Source organism: Gastrolobium bilobum, unplaced genomic scaffold (assembly GCF_033153095.1).
Source record: "Gastrolobium bilobum isolate Gb01-03AN ecotype WA unplaced genomic scaffold, APGP_CSIRO_Gbil_v1 utg21399, whole genome shotgun sequence".
NCBI lineage: Eukaryota > Viridiplantae > Streptophyta > Magnoliopsida > Fabales > Fabaceae > Gastrolobium > Gastrolobium bilobum.
Genome location: NW_026897686.1, coordinates 1 through 18,897, shown reverse-complemented (window position 1 = coordinate 18,897; position 18,897 = coordinate 1). Strand labels below are relative to the sequence as shown.

General features: G+C 38.3%; 1 protein-coding gene across 1 annotated transcript in view; it reads left to right on the top strand.

Moving 5' to 3' along the window:
* Positions 1-18,150, top strand: part of LOC133309314 (midasin-like) — a gene marked incomplete at its 3' end in the record, with an annotated part of 38,738 nt that extends 20,588 nt beyond the window's left edge. The window contains 14 exon segments of the mRNA XM_061510076.1: positions 458-1,960; positions 2,032-2,200; positions 2,477-2,548; positions 7,218-7,306; positions 7,386-7,637; positions 7,914-8,049; positions 8,171-8,256; positions 8,344-8,438; positions 9,371-9,512; positions 9,604-9,693; positions 15,261-15,454; positions 15,943-16,217; positions 16,308-16,486; positions 17,841-18,150. Of these exon segments, the coding sequence (XP_061366060.1) occupies positions 458-1,960; positions 2,032-2,200; positions 2,477-2,548; positions 7,218-7,306; positions 7,386-7,637; positions 7,914-8,049; positions 8,171-8,256; positions 8,344-8,438; positions 9,371-9,512; positions 9,604-9,693; positions 15,261-15,454; positions 15,943-16,217; positions 16,308-16,486; positions 17,841-18,150 (3,592 nt within the window).
* Between the last annotated feature and the right edge of the window lie 747 nt (positions 18,151-18,897).

The window sequence follows — 18,897 nt, the reverse complement described above, 5'->3', positions numbered from 1 at the left end:
TTAAGCCATTTGTTCATATGGTTTTTCTATTTTAAAATTTGGCATGCTAGAATTACATGTTATTAATTGTAATTTAACACTTGGATTGATTGATCAAAATATTTTTTTGTTAGTTATTGAGTATTATCAAACCCGTTGTTGTTATTTCAATGTTCCAGATGATCCCTTTTTAGTCCTTTTCCTCTTCAAACCCCCCTTTCTTTCTTTTCCCCTTCTTGTCTTTCATCTTATTTTCCCCTTCCCCAATTTTTTATTTTTATTTTTATTTTTGTATTTATTTATTTATTTTATTTTATATTTTAATCTTCTCTTATTTATCATTGGGTTCATCTACTACCGACCCCAATTAGCTTGGGTTAAATGTGATGTTGATGTTGGTGTTGATGTTGATGTTGATGTTGATTGAGTAGTTAGTGTAATTTTTTTTTAAATTTTTTTGGCTTCTTGTTGTTGCTAGGTTCTTGATAGGATTAACTCTCTGGTTGAACCTTGTGGATCAATTATGGTCAATGAACGTGGAATTGTTGATGGAAACCCTTTGTCTATCCATCCACACCCTAATTTCCGCATGTTTCTCACAGTTAATCCCCACTATGGTGAAGTTTCTCGAGCAATGCGTAATAGGGGGGTTGAAATATTTATGATGCAGCCATATTGGGCATTGGAGAATAGAAGTGGGTATAACTATGAGGATACTGAATTTAAAGATGTGAAGAGATTTCTCGTATTATCAGGAATCTCAGTTGGTCAATTGGTTGATTCAATGGCCACAGCACACATTTATGCTAAAAAAGAAGGTTCAGAGCTTAATGTGCGCATTACGTATCTTGAACTTTCACATTGGGTTCATCTTTTTCTGCAGCTTCTCATGAATGGTTGTCATCCTACTTGGAGTCTACAAACAAGTTGGGAGCATATATATCTCTCCCCATTGGGTGATGAAGGAGAGAAAATAATCTATTATGCAAAAACTGCATATTTATCACTAACCGATTTAGCTGGATATGATTCTTTGGTGGAGTCTCCTTTAGGTTTGCCTGGTGGATGGCCAGTGCCGTTGAGACTAATGGATTATATACATTACTCAAAAGAAGCTTCAATCAAACAGAATTGCATGTATCTGGAGTTCCTGGGAACTCAGTTTGCATCACATCAATATTTAATTGCTCGGAAAAGGTACTCAACAGCTTGTTTGCAAACTGCTGGTGATAATGTGAAGGCATATTTGATGGATATGAGGACTTTGCATGAAATTATGTTTCCTAAGGCTACAAATGTGTTGATTTTGGACTCTGAAAGGGAAAGTGAATTCGACTCGGAATTGACTTATAAGATGCTATCTTTTGCAGCGAACTGGACCATGGAACAAGCAATGGAAAGTGATTTTAAGTTCTATATTCTCAGGTTAAGTTGGTTTAGTTCACAATTGCAACCCTTCTGTCAGTTTTTTAATAACTTTCTCATGCTGATAGAACAGATGATCAAGCATCCTATATGGGAATATATTTCATGCCGTGGAAACCTAGATGTTGATTTGCAGTTAATGCCACTGTTATCACTTGATTTAGTTTATTTGGATGCATCAAATAGAAACATTACAAATCTCTGTAATGCTATTCGGTGCTTTGATCCGCTAAGGTTAACTTACCAGCAGTGGAATACTGAGAGCCAATATATTTTTAGTGATGAGGCCTGTTGCTTTATTCCACTTTTGAAGTCTCTTCATGTATTGGAAGACAAATTCCTTAATAAACTTGTTGCTTCAAGTCCTAAGCTAATTGAGGATCCGGCATTTGATCATAAAATAGAGTTATACACTGACCTTATTGAGCATCATGTTTTATTTTGGCGTCAGTTCATTTCTTCAAAGCTTGATCAGATGATAATTTCGTGGCATTCTTTGGTGAAAGATGTTGGAAAGTTTATGGATATCTGTCCAGAGGCTGTAGATGAGTTTCTGGTAAGCCAGGCATAATATTTTATATATTTCCGTTATTTTCAGAAAGTTAACTAATTTTTTCCCTTAAATAGATGGAGAGCAAAAAGTTGGAGGGGACGTCTTCTTCGGAAAAATCCTTGCTGTGGATTCATGGTGGTCACCCATTTTTGCCATGCTCCTCTGACTTACATGATAAACAACATCAGCTTTTACAATTTGTTGAAACGCTTTGGCCAAGAAAGACAGCATCCAATAATCAAGGTTTACTACTCTGAATTTCTTTTTGTTGTTATTTCAAGAAAAAAATTGAAAAAGGATTTCTTGGTTAACATATCCCTAGCTTTGGAACATTTAACCACTTCAGTGGTTAATTAATTCAATAACTGGTTATAAGTAACCACCCATTGAACATCATTAACCAGTTAAGTGGTCAATTGTTCATAAGATGGAAATATTTTTTGCCAATACTTAATTATTGTAATTCCTCCTACATTTTGTACTGCTGTTCATATTCGATTTTTCCTTGAAAATATCCAGGAGTTTTGAGCAGCCATCTTGTTGATGTTGTTGCATCATTTGATCCTGATCTTCGCTTCTTCGCAATGCAAGGTATATTGTTTGCTATTAATGTAACTTTATTTTTCTGCCCTTAATGTTTAGTGGTGTATTACTGTATTGTTTTACTGTAATCCTGTGTACAGTAGAGTTTTACTCATTAGTGGTTAGGATGAGTAACTGATTTCAGTTTAGTAGTTTTATTAGATAATTTAGCTGACTCATTGCGGAGCTAAATGTTCCAGAATCTTATTCTACATCTTTTCTCCTATTTTCCCTCACTTTCCATGAGTTTCTCACTGAATTCTAATATTTGCAACCTTTTCCCTTGTATCATTTTAGCCGGGTAATTAGGATTACACCGAATTTGAATCTTAGAGTGATAGAATGATCACTGAGCAATTTCCTGTGGCTTATAACCTCTCTTAGTTTAAAGATGACATGATAATATCTAAGGCAATTTTCATTGGATTTATGTTGTCAAATAAATTTCTTTATGTTCTAGTAATTTTCTTGTGGTCTGTGGTTATATGTTCGTATCATGAGTTATCCCTTTTCTTTTTCATATTTATGAATGTTTAAATATTTCTTTGGAATGATGTAGTGCACACTACACATCTGAAAGTCAACGTTACACATAGATTCTAGTCTTTGGAATAAGACATTAGACAAACAGATGGTTTTTAATTTCTACCTGTTAGAACTGAATGTTTTATTCATATATTCAACAAAAAAGGTAAAAAAGGAAACAACAAAAGCTACATGGGCTAAGGACCATTATACTAAGTCACAAGAAATTCCCACACTCCTCCTCAAGTTGGGAGATAAATATTGATCATTCCCAATATTGATCAAGAGGGCGACCCGGAGCAGTGGTAAAGCTGTTCTTTCATGACTGAAAGGTCATGGGTTCGAATTCAGGAAACAACCTCTTTGCAATTATGCATGGGTAAGGCTGCGTACAAGGATTACCTCCACCCCACACTCGCTAGTCGGGTTTAACGGGGAGTGGTTTTATTCCCAACTTGTCTATTAAGTTATCAAAAATTGATCTGTGTAGACTCTTAGTAAGAATGTCTGCAGTTTGCTCTTTGGTAGGGATATATGACATACACACACTCCCATCATCCAATATTTCCTTGATGAAGTGACGATCAACCTCCACATGCTTTGTTCCGTCATGAAGAATAGGATTTTGAGCAATACTGACTGCTACTTTGTTATCACAATACAACCTTAATGGTAAGGAATAAGAGATCTTTAGTTCACCTAAGAGCTTCTTAACCGGAATTCCGAGCACTAGCTCATAAGAAAACTCCCTCACAAACATAGTAGTTAATTGCGCCGCAATAACGCCGCGAGAAACCGCATCGCGCCGAACCGGAACGCAATAGCGGCCATCGCGGTCACATCTGCGACCAAATCACTACCATATTATTGTCACAAGACAAAATGTTAATTTTGTCCTAAATTTAAATGTGTACAAATTTTTTTTAAGGGTTTTTTAGTCTATCTACATCTCTTTGTCACTTTTGGTATATCTGCCTTTAAAAAGTGTTTCTTTTTGTCATTATTTATGTCATATATCTTTTCCGCAACCGCAACCCGCTATAGCGTTTTTCGGGGTTGGCCGCGACATACTGTAATCCGCATTTGATAACTTTGCTTACAAACTCCATGAGCTAGTGCTCAGAATTTCGCCTCAGCAATACTCCTTGCAACCACTGTTTGCTTTTTGCTTCTCCAAGTTTAGTGCTCGGAATTTCCCCACACATAGGTGAAATGGGTTGAGGTTGAGTTTCTGTCTACCGATGAACCTGCCCAATCCGCTTCAGTGTAGACTTCAATCATCCTATTATACCCCTTTTTGAAGAACAATCTCTTTCCCGGCGTACTCTTGAGATACCTTAGGATTCTATAAACTACACCAAGATGTTTCTCTTTGGGTGAATGCATAAATTGGCTAACCATACTCATTGCAAAAGCAATGTAAGGTTGAGTATGGGACAAGTAGATCTTCTATAAACTACACCAAGATGTTTCTCTTTGGGTGAATGCATAAATTGGCTAACCATACTTTTTGCAAAAGCAATGTAAGGTCGAGTATGGGACAAGTAGATCAAACTTTCACCCAATCTCTTATACCGCTTCTTGTACACCTCTTTCTCATGTTCAATTCCCAACTTAATGTTGGGTTCCATAGGTGTTTCAGCTGGCTTGCATCCTAGTATACTTGTCTCCTGAAGCAAATCTAAGATTGTGATCCCTGTCTTGCTCTGGAAATACCTTCGGACTCCAGGATCCTTCAGTTCAAACTGACCTGCTAAATACTCCATTAAGGAATCTAACTCCTCATGGTCATCACCAGTAATAATTATGTCATCCACATAGACTATAAGAATGACAACTTTACCATCCTTAGAGTGTTTGTGGAAGAGTGTAGATCAGTTTGAGACTGTTTGAGTCCATAGAGAGACTTCTTTAACTTGCACACCAAGTCGGCTCCTTTTTCGAAACCAGGTGGAGGATCCATATATACTTCTTCATGTAGATCACCATTCAAAAAGCATTCATCACATCCAACTGTTGTAAGGGCCAGTCAAGATTAGCAGCAAAGGATAGAAGAACTCTAATAGTGTTGAGTTTGGCAACAAGAGTAAATGTTTCTTGCTAATCTATCCCATACGTGAGTGTATTCCTTTGCATCTAGTTTGGCCTTATATTTATTGATGCTGCCATTTGCATTGAATTTGATGGTGTATACCCACTTGCGACCCACTGGTTGCTTTCCTCTTGATAATTCCACAATATCCCATGTGTTATTTCTTTCCAAAGCATCTATTTCTTCAATGACAACCAACTTCCAATTTGGATCATTAAGGGCTTCTTGGATATTTTGGGAATCTTCATACTATCCAAGACTGTGTTGAATGTACGAAAACCTGGAGATAATGTGTCGTAAGAGACATATTGAGAGATGGGATGTGAAGTACAAGAATTGGTTCCTTTCCTAATAGCAATTGGCAAATTGAAATTCTCATAGGCATGTTGGGTTGGATTCAGATTGTTGGAACTAAAAGTCGAAGTGGAATCCTGGTAGTGCAAAGAGTCTAGATTATTTACATTTTGAGGAGGCCGTCTCCGACTATAAACCAGCAATTGTTTTTGCTGATTATTGTCTCTACCTTTTTCCAACTGATCATCTCCCTCTGTTTCTAATTGTGTTGAGTTCTGTGATAAAGGGATGGATAAGGCAAAAGGTAACACTGAGGGTTCCTAAGACTGATCTTCATCTAGAAGCTCCACCTGAAAAGAAAGCTGAGAAAAGAAAGATTAACTCTCAAAGAAAGTGACATCTATGGAGACAAAAATCTTTCGTACAGATGGGGAATAACGTTTATATCCCTTTTGAGTAGGAGATTATCCAATGAAGACACACTTGTGAGATTTAGGATCAAGTTTGGATCGTTGGTGTGATGGAACATGGACAAATACAACAAACCCGAACAATGTTGGAGGAAGTGAGGACATAGAACTAAGAGATGGATAGTTCTTTAAAAGACATGACAACGAAGAAAGAAACTGAAGGACACGGGAAGGCATTCGGTTGATGAGGTAGGTGGCAGTTAGAACGGTTTTCCCCCACAAATATTTAGGGACATTCTTGGTGAATATAAGAGCACGAGCAACATCAAGAATGTGCCTATTTTTTATTTCTGCACACATTCTTAACCTTAAGACATGATCTCTGACGAAGGATGCCATGATAAGACAAGTATTCACCAAGGATAGATTGAAATACTCTTTGCCATTGTCTGTCCGAAGAATTTTTATGGAGGTGCCAAATTGGTTTTGAACCATGGCATGAATTTTTTTGAAAACTTGGACAATATTAGACTTTTCTTTGACAAGATAAACACAACACACTCGAGAACGGTCATCAATGAATGTTACAAACCATCGCGAGCCAGAAATTTTCTTTAGACGAGATGGACCCCATATATCACTGTGAACAAGAGTAAATGGGGAGGATTCTTTATACTTCCTCATGGGATATGATACACGAGAGTGTTTTGCTAATTGACATATGTCACAAGAAAAGACTTTGGGTTTGTTATTGGTAAAGAGATTCGGTAAAAGCTTTTGAAGATAATTGAAATTTGGGTGCCCTAACTTATGGTGCCACAACATTACATTATCCCCACAATTGGAAAAAAAAAAATGATCATTTTCAACAAAAGTAGCTTGATTCTCCACATGATCAGATCCCTAAAAAATGTAGAGTCCTCCTTCTTTATCACTGCCAATTATCCTCCCCGATTCCTGTTCCTGAAAAACATAACCATGCACCGAAAATTTTGCCCTTGCTCTAAACCGATGAAGTTTCGAAAACTTCAGTTTATGTTTTTCTTTTTTGTATTTCTGTACTACAGTTAATGTACTTTATGGCTGTTCACTCTAGGTTAAATTTATTTTTTACTAGTTATTCTTTTCTTGGCATAAAAGACTTGAAGCTGCTAGATTTTTATTTTTCCTTTATATGCTTTACAATGAAAATCTGCAGAATATAGAATCAGGAGGGTACTTTAAATATGTAGCATGAATGTTTCTGGTTTTAGCCATGTTTGCTGGCGCATGCCAGTTTTATTTACTTTTGATTTATTGTTCATCTGGATTATATGTGAATGCATAATATTTCGTTGTATATTCTATAACCATGCAGATGTCAGTATCTCATCATTTATAATAGCAAAACGGGGTCCAGAGGATGATGATATTAATATTGTTAAGAAGTTGGAGGAGACATATCAGGTTTGTGTTGTTTGTGACATCATTGAAATTTATAAGAATGTGCATTCCTCATTGATCTGTTAATCAATTTTCTCTACAGATGTTGTTAAGAAGGTTTGGATATGAGAAAAACAAGCTCCAGATGAAAACAGGATCTGAAGGCCTTTCAGCTTTTGATGAAAGTTCCGCTGCTTGTTGTTTGTCTACACCTGAAATGTTGTGCCAAAAATCTGTTTTCGAGGCCTGGCAGGATACGTTGCCTCCAGTTGATAATACCAGTTTATTCTTGGACATGCAGTTACTACAGGAGCTCACATCAATTCCTTTGGACAATCCCGAAGGGTTACACCATGTAATATTAACAACAATTTGCTATTTATTTGCAGATTTCTGTTGGGCTCCACTGCTTATTTTGTGTTATTTAATCAAGCTTGCCTCTCATGAATGGTTTTTATATTTTTTAATAATATACTGCATTATACTATAGTTATTGATGTTTAACTCTTGTTTATAAAGTATACTACGCCTCTCTGAATGGTTTATTCATAATATTTTGTGTGTTATGCTGCAAATAGTCTGCATGTATACTGCATTTTAAACATAATTTTCCTTGCTTCTCTAACAACAGGCTGTGAAACGTCTTTCCACCTTTTTGGACTGTGCTTTGAAATTTTCGTTGAGTTTCTCATCAAGACCTGCACAAATGTTTTCGCCCCATCAAAAGATCTTATGGACCATGAATGCATGGACTTTAGTGGATGCAGGTTGGTTTAGAGCTCTGCATATGTCATCTTATTTTTTTTTTCTTTTTCTTTGTGATTGGGCTCACATAAGTTTTTTTTTTTTTTTTTTTTTTGGGGGGGGGGGGGGGGGGGTTTATTATAGTGAATATGAAAGTTGCAAGCTTTATTCTGGAGATGTGGTTCAACTGGCATGAATCTTTGTGGGTGTGTTCACCTGAATTTGTTAAGGTATGTGTGACCGCACAATGACTTTTATATTTAGTTATTCCTATTTGTATGCTTTTTGACCCATTTATAATATTTATTGTTACTCAGAATTTCTCAAAGATTGACGAATTTGATGATATTAGTATTGCACTACCCCACATGCTTATTCAGCCTATCGGTGCATCAACTGTGTTGCAGATCACGTGAGTTTATTTTATTCATTATCTAGTTTTTTTGTTATTTATCTTATGGTTGGTGTTTGAGTTTGTGTCTAATCCATGTTGTGGAGCACGTTGTCCAAGACTTGTCTTTTGGTTGGTAACCCCATGAATATTTGAAAAAGCTTCTGCTTGTGGGACATACTAAAGTTGGGATTCTTGTATTAGCAATTCAAAGATGAGTGATGGAGTTGCACATCGGTTAAGAATGTGTGCATTGAGGAAAAAATAAATAAAAGACTTGTAGATTTATTGCCTTAAGGTTTTAGTTTAAGATGTGGTATTAATCACATTGCCATTTGTCACTTAGCTCATTATGGAGATCTCTCCTATTTTTGTGCCTCCTTTGACCACCTAATAAGTTCTTAGTAATACCGTTAATATATAGACCTAATTAAATAATTATTTTCCTGATATAATGACTAATGTACTGTAGTATAATATTTTACGTTAGTTACAATGATATCTAGCACTTCCTCTCAGTCGGAATATACAAAATTATGTGCATCAAACATGTTATAGATAAATTGGATTTGAGGACATCGAAGAGACTTTCTAAGAATAGCAACCTAGTTGATCACCTTGACAAACTCAATAGTGATTTCCTTAGGAATGTTCTTGGACAAACTGACAATCAATTTCTAATATGCTTGGTCACTTATGATAGACTGGTTTTGATGCTATATGTAAAGCCACATGATTATCACAATATAACTTAATATATCAATGTTTCCAAACTTATACTCATGAAGTGTCTTTTTAGCCATATAAGTTCAAAATGACCATTGCCATATGATCAGCATTTCTGTTACTTGCGGTGTTGAGGAAATTCATGAATAATTAAGTCAGGAGATTGGCAAATACAGCATTGCATCTTGTTACTGAATGTCACATTTCTCTTTGTATCATATGTTCAGGCAAAGCACACATGCCATCAAGGATTTTTGGGTGCAATGTCTCAAGTGTAGAGTTACCTTGTCCAATTTGTGGCATTGCTCTCATCCTGGGGAACATCTGCCTAATTTTCTTTTATCTGCTGCTCGCTCTCTTTTTCAGCAGGTAATACTATTGCTTTCTTTTGGTGGTTCGTGTCTCAATTTTTTCTTAATTTGTTAAACTGATTCATGCTTCTGGTGCTGCTTAAATACAGATTATTTATGCACATAGAAAATCTTTTGATGCGGATCAATTTGCTACAATTAAATCTAATATTTCTTCTTTTGAGAAGAACATAGCCACGGTATGTTCTCATTATTTTTTCCCCCCACTTATTATGTTTGTTAGTTGTTTTCTTTGTTTTCAAAATGCAAACACAGTTTAGCCACTATAATACTAGATGCTTTCTCTGAAAGCATTTTGGAATAAATTCACTTAGGCTGTATCATCTTTATCATAAAATATTCTGACAAATGTATTGATGGACTTACCATAAATAAATGTAAAGAAAATTGAAATATTTGGGGACACCAGTGACAGTTGAAAAAGTAAATACTCCAGCAATTTTTGCAAAATATGCTCTATCTGTGTGTGGTTATGATTGTAAAAATACTAACAATCATGTGCTGAATGAGGAAAATGTAAATTTTTTGTCTATAATTAACAATGGTAATGCTTTGTGGTTAGTCATAGTTCTTGCATTTCCTAACAGGACCATACTAACACATGATTCTGTACATCATATAGAGTGATCATTATGCACCACCAGGTTGGAATTCCTGTATAGAATATTGGGAGAGTATCCTCGGCTGTGAAACTATTATTACATTGATGTAGAATCCATCAACGAAGTTGTGCATTGTTTAGATTGTTTCCTCATTCATGCAAAGGACATTATGTGAGAAAATTTCTGTTTAAAGAAATTGTGAAAAGCAATTGCATTGAACTATGGATCCCCTAGCCTCGTCCTCTTTTTTGTTATTTTCTATGCCCTTTTCCTTTACTATGTAAACTACACAAAATTTCCTTATTAATAAGAAAAAAATTATAACTAAACTAACTCTAAAATGGTGTCAAAATTAAGGAAAGAATTTAGGTAAAGTTATTTCGTTCATAGATTGAGTTTGTAAAACATTAATATACATTTTTTGCTTTTATTGGAGAACAACAACATAATCATCTAAAGAATTTTATCTATCAGAAATCAGTGAAAATTCCATGTAGGACAAAAGAAAATCAGAGAAGAGAAGAGAGAGAAATGATCTTGAGAACTCTTGTGTATTGCATGTAAAATAGAGAAAGAGAAAGTTAAAAGTATTCGAGACATGCTCTGTGTTGATGATTCAGCATAGAGTCATCCTAACCAACTATTAAACCGAACTAAACTGATTTAGTTACATATTTTAACTACTAAGGAGAGATGCTTAGCTGTACATCACTAAACAGTAAGGACAAAAAGGTAAGATTACAACAATAGTAAAGTTACACTCTCACTTACCGTCAAACTCAATGAGATGGAGACTGCAATGCAGAGTCCAAGACCCTGGGTTTGTGTCTTAATTTGGCAAAACAGACTGGGGAGAGTGTCTTGGTGAGAATATCAATATTATAGTCTAGAGCTGGAACATGAGAGACAGACTTATTTGGCCAGAACCTGTTCCCTAACAAGTGCTTAGTCTTGGCATGAAGCATGGGATTATGGGAAAAGGCTATGGTACTCAAGTTATCACATAAAACCACGGAGAAGAGATTTTATCCAGAATTTCTGCTCATGTAAGAGCAAAGCTTTTATATTCCGCCTCACCAAGAAACTAAATTTGAACCAAGATAAAGACAAGCTCTAGAGGTAAATCTTCTGTTATCTGGGTCATTAGTCTACTCAGCACCACAAAATGTTGTAGGAGAGAATGGGCTTTGAGGATCGGCAGACCGGAGATAAAGACCGAAGGTGCCACCAAGATACCTCTATCCACTTTATTTCCTTTCGATGATCCTCCAAGGGCTCGCTGATGAATTGAAAAACATTATTCATTGCAAAACTGATCTTTGGTTTGATCTTAGAAGCATATTGCAGAGCACCTACTATTGCTTTGTAGAGGTGTGGGTTAGAGAAGTAATTGTATTTGTTAGAATATTAGATATGATATGATTAGATATGATTAGATATGATTGGATTCCGTCTTATCCGTAAATATTCTGATTGTATTAGGATTAGGTTTGGGCCTTTCACTTAAGCCCATTAGGGTCCCTATATATTGTAACTCTCTGACACAGATCAATACACAACATATTCTTTTACATTTTACTTGGTACCAGAGCTATTTCGTTCTGGGAACCCTCGTTTCCGCTTAGAAATCTTGTTCTTCGCTTTAAAACCTAAGCCCACTGCTTAGGAGTCATCTTTTCTTCGCCGTGCGTCCTTCCGGCAAGCCATCAAGGACTGTAAGTCCTCTCCAGGCATCTTCTGCACGTGTCCACATCCCCAAACAGTCACCGGAGCCACCATCAGCCACTGTTCAGGCTGCCGGAGTACTTTTCCGGCGAGATTTCAGTCTGGAACGAACGCGAACAACATCCTCTCCTCCCGGCGACCTGCTCTGTGGAAGTCCGGCCACCATCGGAGTTGTCACGCGCTCTCACGCGCCTCCTTTCTTCTCTGCGCGTGGGCTTCACGCGCCACCTTCTGCCGGCGCGTGAGCACTATTCCGGCGGCTTTTTCCGGCCGATCGTCTTCTCCTCCTCTTTCTGGATCTGTGGTTGGTTCTTTGTGGGTCTGACTTTTTGTGCGCACCTCTTCTTGATTGGTGATCAGGTTCGTTTCTCTTTATTCGGTTTATATCTTTGTGATTTAATACTATGGCAGCAAACTCTCCAATTCATTCGGAGGTCAATTCTCCATCTCCTCGTGTGAGAAATTCTCCTAATATCATCTCTACCAATATTGGGTCCATTACCTCTTCAAAATTGAAGGGATCTGTTAATTACAAGAACTGGGCCACCTCTGTTCGAGTTTGGTTCTTTGGGCAAGGATATGGGAACCATCTCACGACTAAGTCTACTGATGTCCCTAAGGAGGACAAGTCTGATTGGGAGAAGACGACATACCTTCCCAGATCTCAAGCGTTACTCTCCTGATCTCAAGCGTTACTTAGTTTCCGCTGATGTCACCTTTCTTGATCAACAACCCTTTAATTCTATCCCATCTCCATTGTCACAGGTTGATCATGTTGTTCCTGTTCCTTTTCTTGACTTGTCTTTGCCAGATGCAGGTGCTTCTTCTCCAGATAAGCAATCACCTATTGCTCCAGTACCTGAGAATCGTCCACTTCTCACTTATCAGCGTCGTAACCCAGTACCTCCAGTCGACTCGACCCCTGCTGACTCATTGTCCCCTGCAGTTGATTCTTCCCCTCCGGATCCTTCACCAGAGGCTCTTCCCATTGCTCAAAGAAAAGGTACACGTACTACTCGTAACCCTTATCCTCTTTATACCTTCTTGAGCTATGATCGTCTTTCTCCTTCTCATTTCACCTTTGTTTCTAGTCTTTCTTCTGTTTCTATTCCTAAGACCACAGGTGAAGCACTTTGCCATCCAGGATGGCGTCAAGCGATGCTTGATGGGATGACCGCACTTCATACCAATGGCACTTGGGACCTTGTTTCTGCTCCTCCAGAGAAGTCTATAGTTGGTTGTCGCTGGGTGTTTACTGTGAAAGTTGGACCTGATGGCCATGTTGATCGTCTCAAGGCACGCCTAGTTGCCAAGGGTTTTACTCAAATCTTTGGTCTTGATTATAGCGATACATTCTCTCCAGTCGCTAAGATGGCGTCCGTCTGCCTATTTCTTGCCCTTGCTGCTGTTCGTCACTGGCCACTCCTTCAACTTGACATCAAAAATGCCTTTCTTCATGGTGATTTACAAGAAGAAGTTTACATGGAGCAACCACCTGGTTTTGATGCTCAGGGGGAGTCTAGGAAGGTATGTCGTCTTCAAAAATTCTTATATGGTCTCAAGCAGTCTCCTCGAGCATAGTTCAGTCGCTTCAGTTCTGCTGTACATGCGTTTGGCCTAATTCACAGTAAAGTTGACCATTCTGTATTCTATAGGATTACATCTCCTAACAAGTGCATCTATTTGTTAGTCTATGTTGATGACATCATCATCACCAGAAGTGATCAAGACGGAATCCGTCAGTTAAAACAACATTTATTCAGTGCATTTCAAACAAAGGATCTTGGGAAGCTGCGTTACTTCTTGGGAATTGAGGTGACGCAATCTAGACAGGGCATTTCTATCTGTCAAAGGAAGTATGCCTTGGATATCCTAGAAGAGACTGGTATGTTGGGGTGTAAACCAGTTGATACACCCATGGATCGTAATGTTAAGTTATTGCCCAGACAAGGGGAGCCGTTATCTTATACTGGACGTTATCGAAGGCTGATTGGGAAGCTCAATTATCTTACTGTGACTAGGCCAGATATTTCTTTCGCTGTCAGTACGGCTAGTCAGTTCCTTGATTCCCCTTGTGATTCACATTGGGATGCTGCTGTGAGGATCCTCCGATACATCAAAGGAGCACCAGGAAAAGGTTTGTTTTATTCGGATCAGGGAAATACAAAAATTTGTGGTTACTCAGATGCCGATTGGGCAGGATCACCCTCGGACAGACGCTCTACTTCTGGTTATTGTGTCTTCTTCGGAGGAAACTTAATCTCATGGAAAAGCAAGAAACAACCTGTTGTTTGCCGATCTAGTGCAGAAGCTGAGTATCGTGCAATGGCAAATACTACCTGTGAGTTGATCTGGTTAAAGCAGTTGATTCAGGAGCTTCATCTTTGTGAACAGAAACAACCCATGACACTCATCTGTGATAATCAAGCTGCGCTACATATATCCTCTAATCCTGTTTTTCATGAGAGGACCAAACATATAGAGATTGATTGTCACTTCATTCGGGAAAAGATTCAGTCAGGAGAAATCAAGACAACTTTTGTCAACTCATCTAATCAACTAGCAGATGTTTTCACTAAAGCGTTTAGAGGTCCTCGGGTTGAATACATTTGTAACAAGCTTGGTGCTCATAATATATACGCACCAGCTTGAGGGGGAGTGTTAGAATATTAGATATGATATGATTAGATATGATTGGATTCCGTCTTATCCGTAAATATTCTGATTGTATTAGGATTAGGTTTGGCCCTTTCACTTAAGCCCATTAGGGTCTCTATATATTGTAACTCTCTGACACAGATCAATACACAACATATTCTTTTACATTTTACTGTATTCAAATCTGGAAAGTTTATCATTAGAAACCATAGGAGGGGAGATAGCTTTGAGTCTTTGACATCATGCATCTCTGCCCTTGTAATCCAAGTTTACCATTAGATGTACTTGGATTGAGTAAGAAACATAGTAATAGGAGATCTTTTCTTAACCTCAATGCCTGCCCTTGGGGCTTGCTTCAGCCCATGAAGAGACTTTTGAAACCTCCAAACTAGAGGGTTGTTGCATATAGACTTGTTCCTCCAAATCTCCATTGAGGAAGGCCAAATGTAAGGGTAATAGTTGGCATGAACTGAACTCTAATAGGTTTTACCATAGGGGAAAATGATTCATTGTAATCAAAGTCAGCCCTTTGGTGGAAGCATTTGGCCACCAACCTAGCCTTATACTTATTTATACTGCCATCTGGGTTTTCCATGACTTTGAAGACCCACTTGCAGCCTATAACTTGCCTGCCATGAGTTAAAGAAACAAGAGTCCAGGTTTTTTTTAGTTTGTAAGGCATTAAACTCTAATTGCATAGCCTTGAAACAATGAGGACCCGGAGATGCTTGTTTTACTATGGAAGGCTCAACATGTGTAAGGCCAAGTTTCTAGCTGCAACCTTGGACCTGATTGTTATGGAATGTGTAGGTGAGGGTGTACTAATATTATTAGAAGGAATATACTTTGATTGGGAGGAAGATGGAGTGGTCGAGGAAATTGGAGAAGATTTTGTAGTGGGGGATGCAATACCAGCAGTGGACATTAGTGGCAATAGGAGAATCAAAATCTTGAGGTGAACAATGAGTGGAATTAGATAACTTTAGGGAGTTAGGAGGCTGAGAATCTAGAAGAGGAGCACAGAAAGATGACTCTCAAAATGGTTAATGGCTAGGGTAGATGCTGAATTGCCAGGATACATCTCTTGAGATGGGGTAATTAGGACTAGATGAAGATGTAGATGTAGATGAGACCTGACTTCTGAACAAATTAGAGAGAGAAACTGTAGAATATTCTAGAGTTTTCTACTTGTTTCTAGCTACTTGTTCCTTTGAGTAGTGTGATGCCTCTTCGGTTACTGTGTATTTTATTTATTACTTCAACTCCTTAACTACCTTGTAATCTGTATATAAAGATCCCTTTGGGTGTCAATCAATATATGAAAAATACATTTCAGTCTTATATTTCATCATGGTATCAAGAGCAGGTTATCCTGTGGTCATCTTGTAAACCTTCACGTTTCCTTCCGTTTTCCATTTTTCACTGTTTATTAAAATAACTCAGAAACCATATCTGGACCCCTCCAATCACGAAACCAAGGCCACCATTGGACTCAGAAGCCATTTCCGAGTCGACCCACGTCAGCCCCGTCGCCGGAAAGTCAGCCACGCGCCTCCACGCGCCGCCACTGCAGAACTGCCTCTCTGGCGCGTGTGAGCCACGCGCCGCCCTGCCGGCCTCCGTTTGTCACGCGGCTTTCACAGAACGACTCGCCTGGCCTTCCTCTTCCTGTTCTGGGGGTTTAAATCACGATTGGAGCACTCTTCTTGTTGGGTCCAGTTGGTTCCTCTTCGTGATTTTTCAGTTCTGAACGATTGGAGTTCCTTTTTTGTTTTTTTTATATTTTTTTTTATTTTGAACAATGGAAGTTGAAAATATTGAGGCTGAGAATAAGCATTCTGAAAAATCATCCGGTAATGTTTCCGGTGTCTTTCCTCTTCCCTGTTCTTCGTCTTCCGGAGACAACCCAGCTATACAGATTACTAACCACCGTTTAAACGGTAAGAATTATGAGCAATTTCAGAAGGTGATGTCTCAATCTGCTGAGGCAACTAGTCATGTTGCTCAACAAGGTATGGCATTCCATGTTGATCATAGTAGTCGTTGGATTCTTGATTCGGGAGCTTCTGATCATATGACAGGTAATGCATCCCTGTTTTGTTCTTATACCCCTTATTATCACCAGTCACAAATAAGGACGCTGATGGTAGTTTCTCTAATATTGCGGGAAAGGGATCCATTAAGCTCTCTGAACATATTACTCTGAATTCTGTCCTTCATGTCCCTTCTCTTACTTGTAACCTTATCTCTATTAGTAAACTTTCCTCTGAATTGCATTGTGTTGCTAAATTCTCTGCCAAAACCTGTGTTTTTCAAGAACAGGATTCGGGGCTGATGATTGGCAGTGCTAGAGAGGAAGAAGGGCTTTACTATTTTGAAGAAGATTCTCATGAAAAGAGATTTTTTGCAAATCACTCTTTATGTTTATCAGACGATTGTAATGATGTTTTGTTTTGGCATCGTCGTTTAGGACACCCAAATTTCTTTTATCTTCAAAAGCTGCTTCCAAACTTATTTATCAACAAAAAACCAAGTTCCTTTTTTTGTGATGATTGTCAGTTTGCAAAACACTCTCGTGTTTCTTATTTCCCTAGAGATTATCATGTTTCGTCTCCATTTACATTGATTCATAGTGATATTTGGGGCCCAGCTCGTGAAAAAAATATATCTGGAACTCGTTGGTTTATTACCTTTATTGATGATCATTCTAGAGTATGCTGGGTATATCTTCTAAAAGATAAGTCTGAAGCTGCAGCCACTTTTAAAAATTTTCATGCTATGGTACAAACTCAATTCCAGACCTCTATCCAAATCCTGCGAACTGACAACGGTACTGAATATTTTAATTCTGTTCTTGGTGATTACCTAACCAAGCAAGGTACTATCCATCAAAGTTCTTGTCCTAACACCCCTCAACAAAATGGGGTGGCTGAAAGGAAAAATAGACATCTCATTGAAGTTGCTAGAGCCCTCTTGTCTACAATGCATGTCCCTAAATACCTGTGGGGGAGGCTGTCTTGACTGCCTCATATCTCATCAATCGGATGCCCTCTCGCATCCTGAATTTTCGTTCTCCCATATCTTGCCTTACCCGCTCTTTTCCCTCCTTTCGGGCTCTCTCTTCCCTTCCTCCAAAGTTGTTTGGCTGCGTGGTTTTTGTTCATATTCCTCCACATCAAAGGTCCAAACTTGATCATAAGTCTGTTAAATGTGTCTTCATAGGATATCCTCCTAATCAAAAAGGTTACAAGTGCTACTCACCTTCTCTTCGAAAGGTCTTTGTTTCTATGGATGTTATTTTTTGTGAAACACAATCATTTTTTCCCTTGACTTCTCTTCAGGGGGAGTCTATTGGTATAAATGAAGACAAGTCTTGGAATCCAAATAATTCTACTGTCTTACCTTTACCCTTGGAAACATCTGTTGTTTGTTTACCTTTGGAGTCAGGGGGAGTTAATGTACAGGAGACAAGGACAGCGATTGTACCAGAGACTGGAGATCCTCCCGGTAAATGGGGAAAATTCTACAGCAGGCGAAAATCTCCTCAAGATCCTCTAGACTGCCAGGATTCTGACCCGAGTCCTAGTTCCAGCAATCCACTTGAGAACACTGGTACAGCTGACCTAGATGTGCCCATTGCCCTTCGAAAAGGTACTAGATCTTGCACTGCTCATCCTATTTCTTATCACATTTCATATGAAAAGTTATCTCCAGGTTTTCGTGCTTTCAACACTATATTAGACGGTACAAAAATACCAAAAAATATCCAAGAGGCACTTAATGACCCTAAATGGAGGGATGCAGTCTTTGAAGAAATGGATGCTCTTAAAAAAAATGGAACTTGGGAGTCCGTGGCACTTCCCAGAGGAAAGAAAACTGTAGGTTGCAAATGGGTGTTCACAATAAAATTTAATGCAGATAACAGCATCAACAAATATAAGGCCAGATTGGTTGCCAAAGAATTTACTCAGACTTATGGGATAGACTATCAGGAGACGTTCGCTCCCGTTGCCAAACTTAACTCTATCCGAGTCTTACTATCACTTGCTGCCAACCTTGATTGGCCCTTGCATCAATTGGACGTAAAGAACGCTTTCTTAAATGGGGACTTACATGAGGAAGTTTACATGGATCCACCACCTGGTTTTGAACAGGGAGATGGTTCTGTATGCATGTTGAAGAAATCTCTTTATGGACTTAAACAATCCCCTAGAGAGTGGTTTGAAAAGTTTACTCGTGTTGTTAAAGAAAGAGGATTTATCCAAGCTCAGACTGATCACACTTTATTTTTTAAACACTCCGATAGTGGCAAAATTTCTATCCTCATTGTTTATGTTGACGACATAATTGTCACAGGTGATGACTGGGAAGAAATAAAATCTTTAAAAGGGGGTTTAG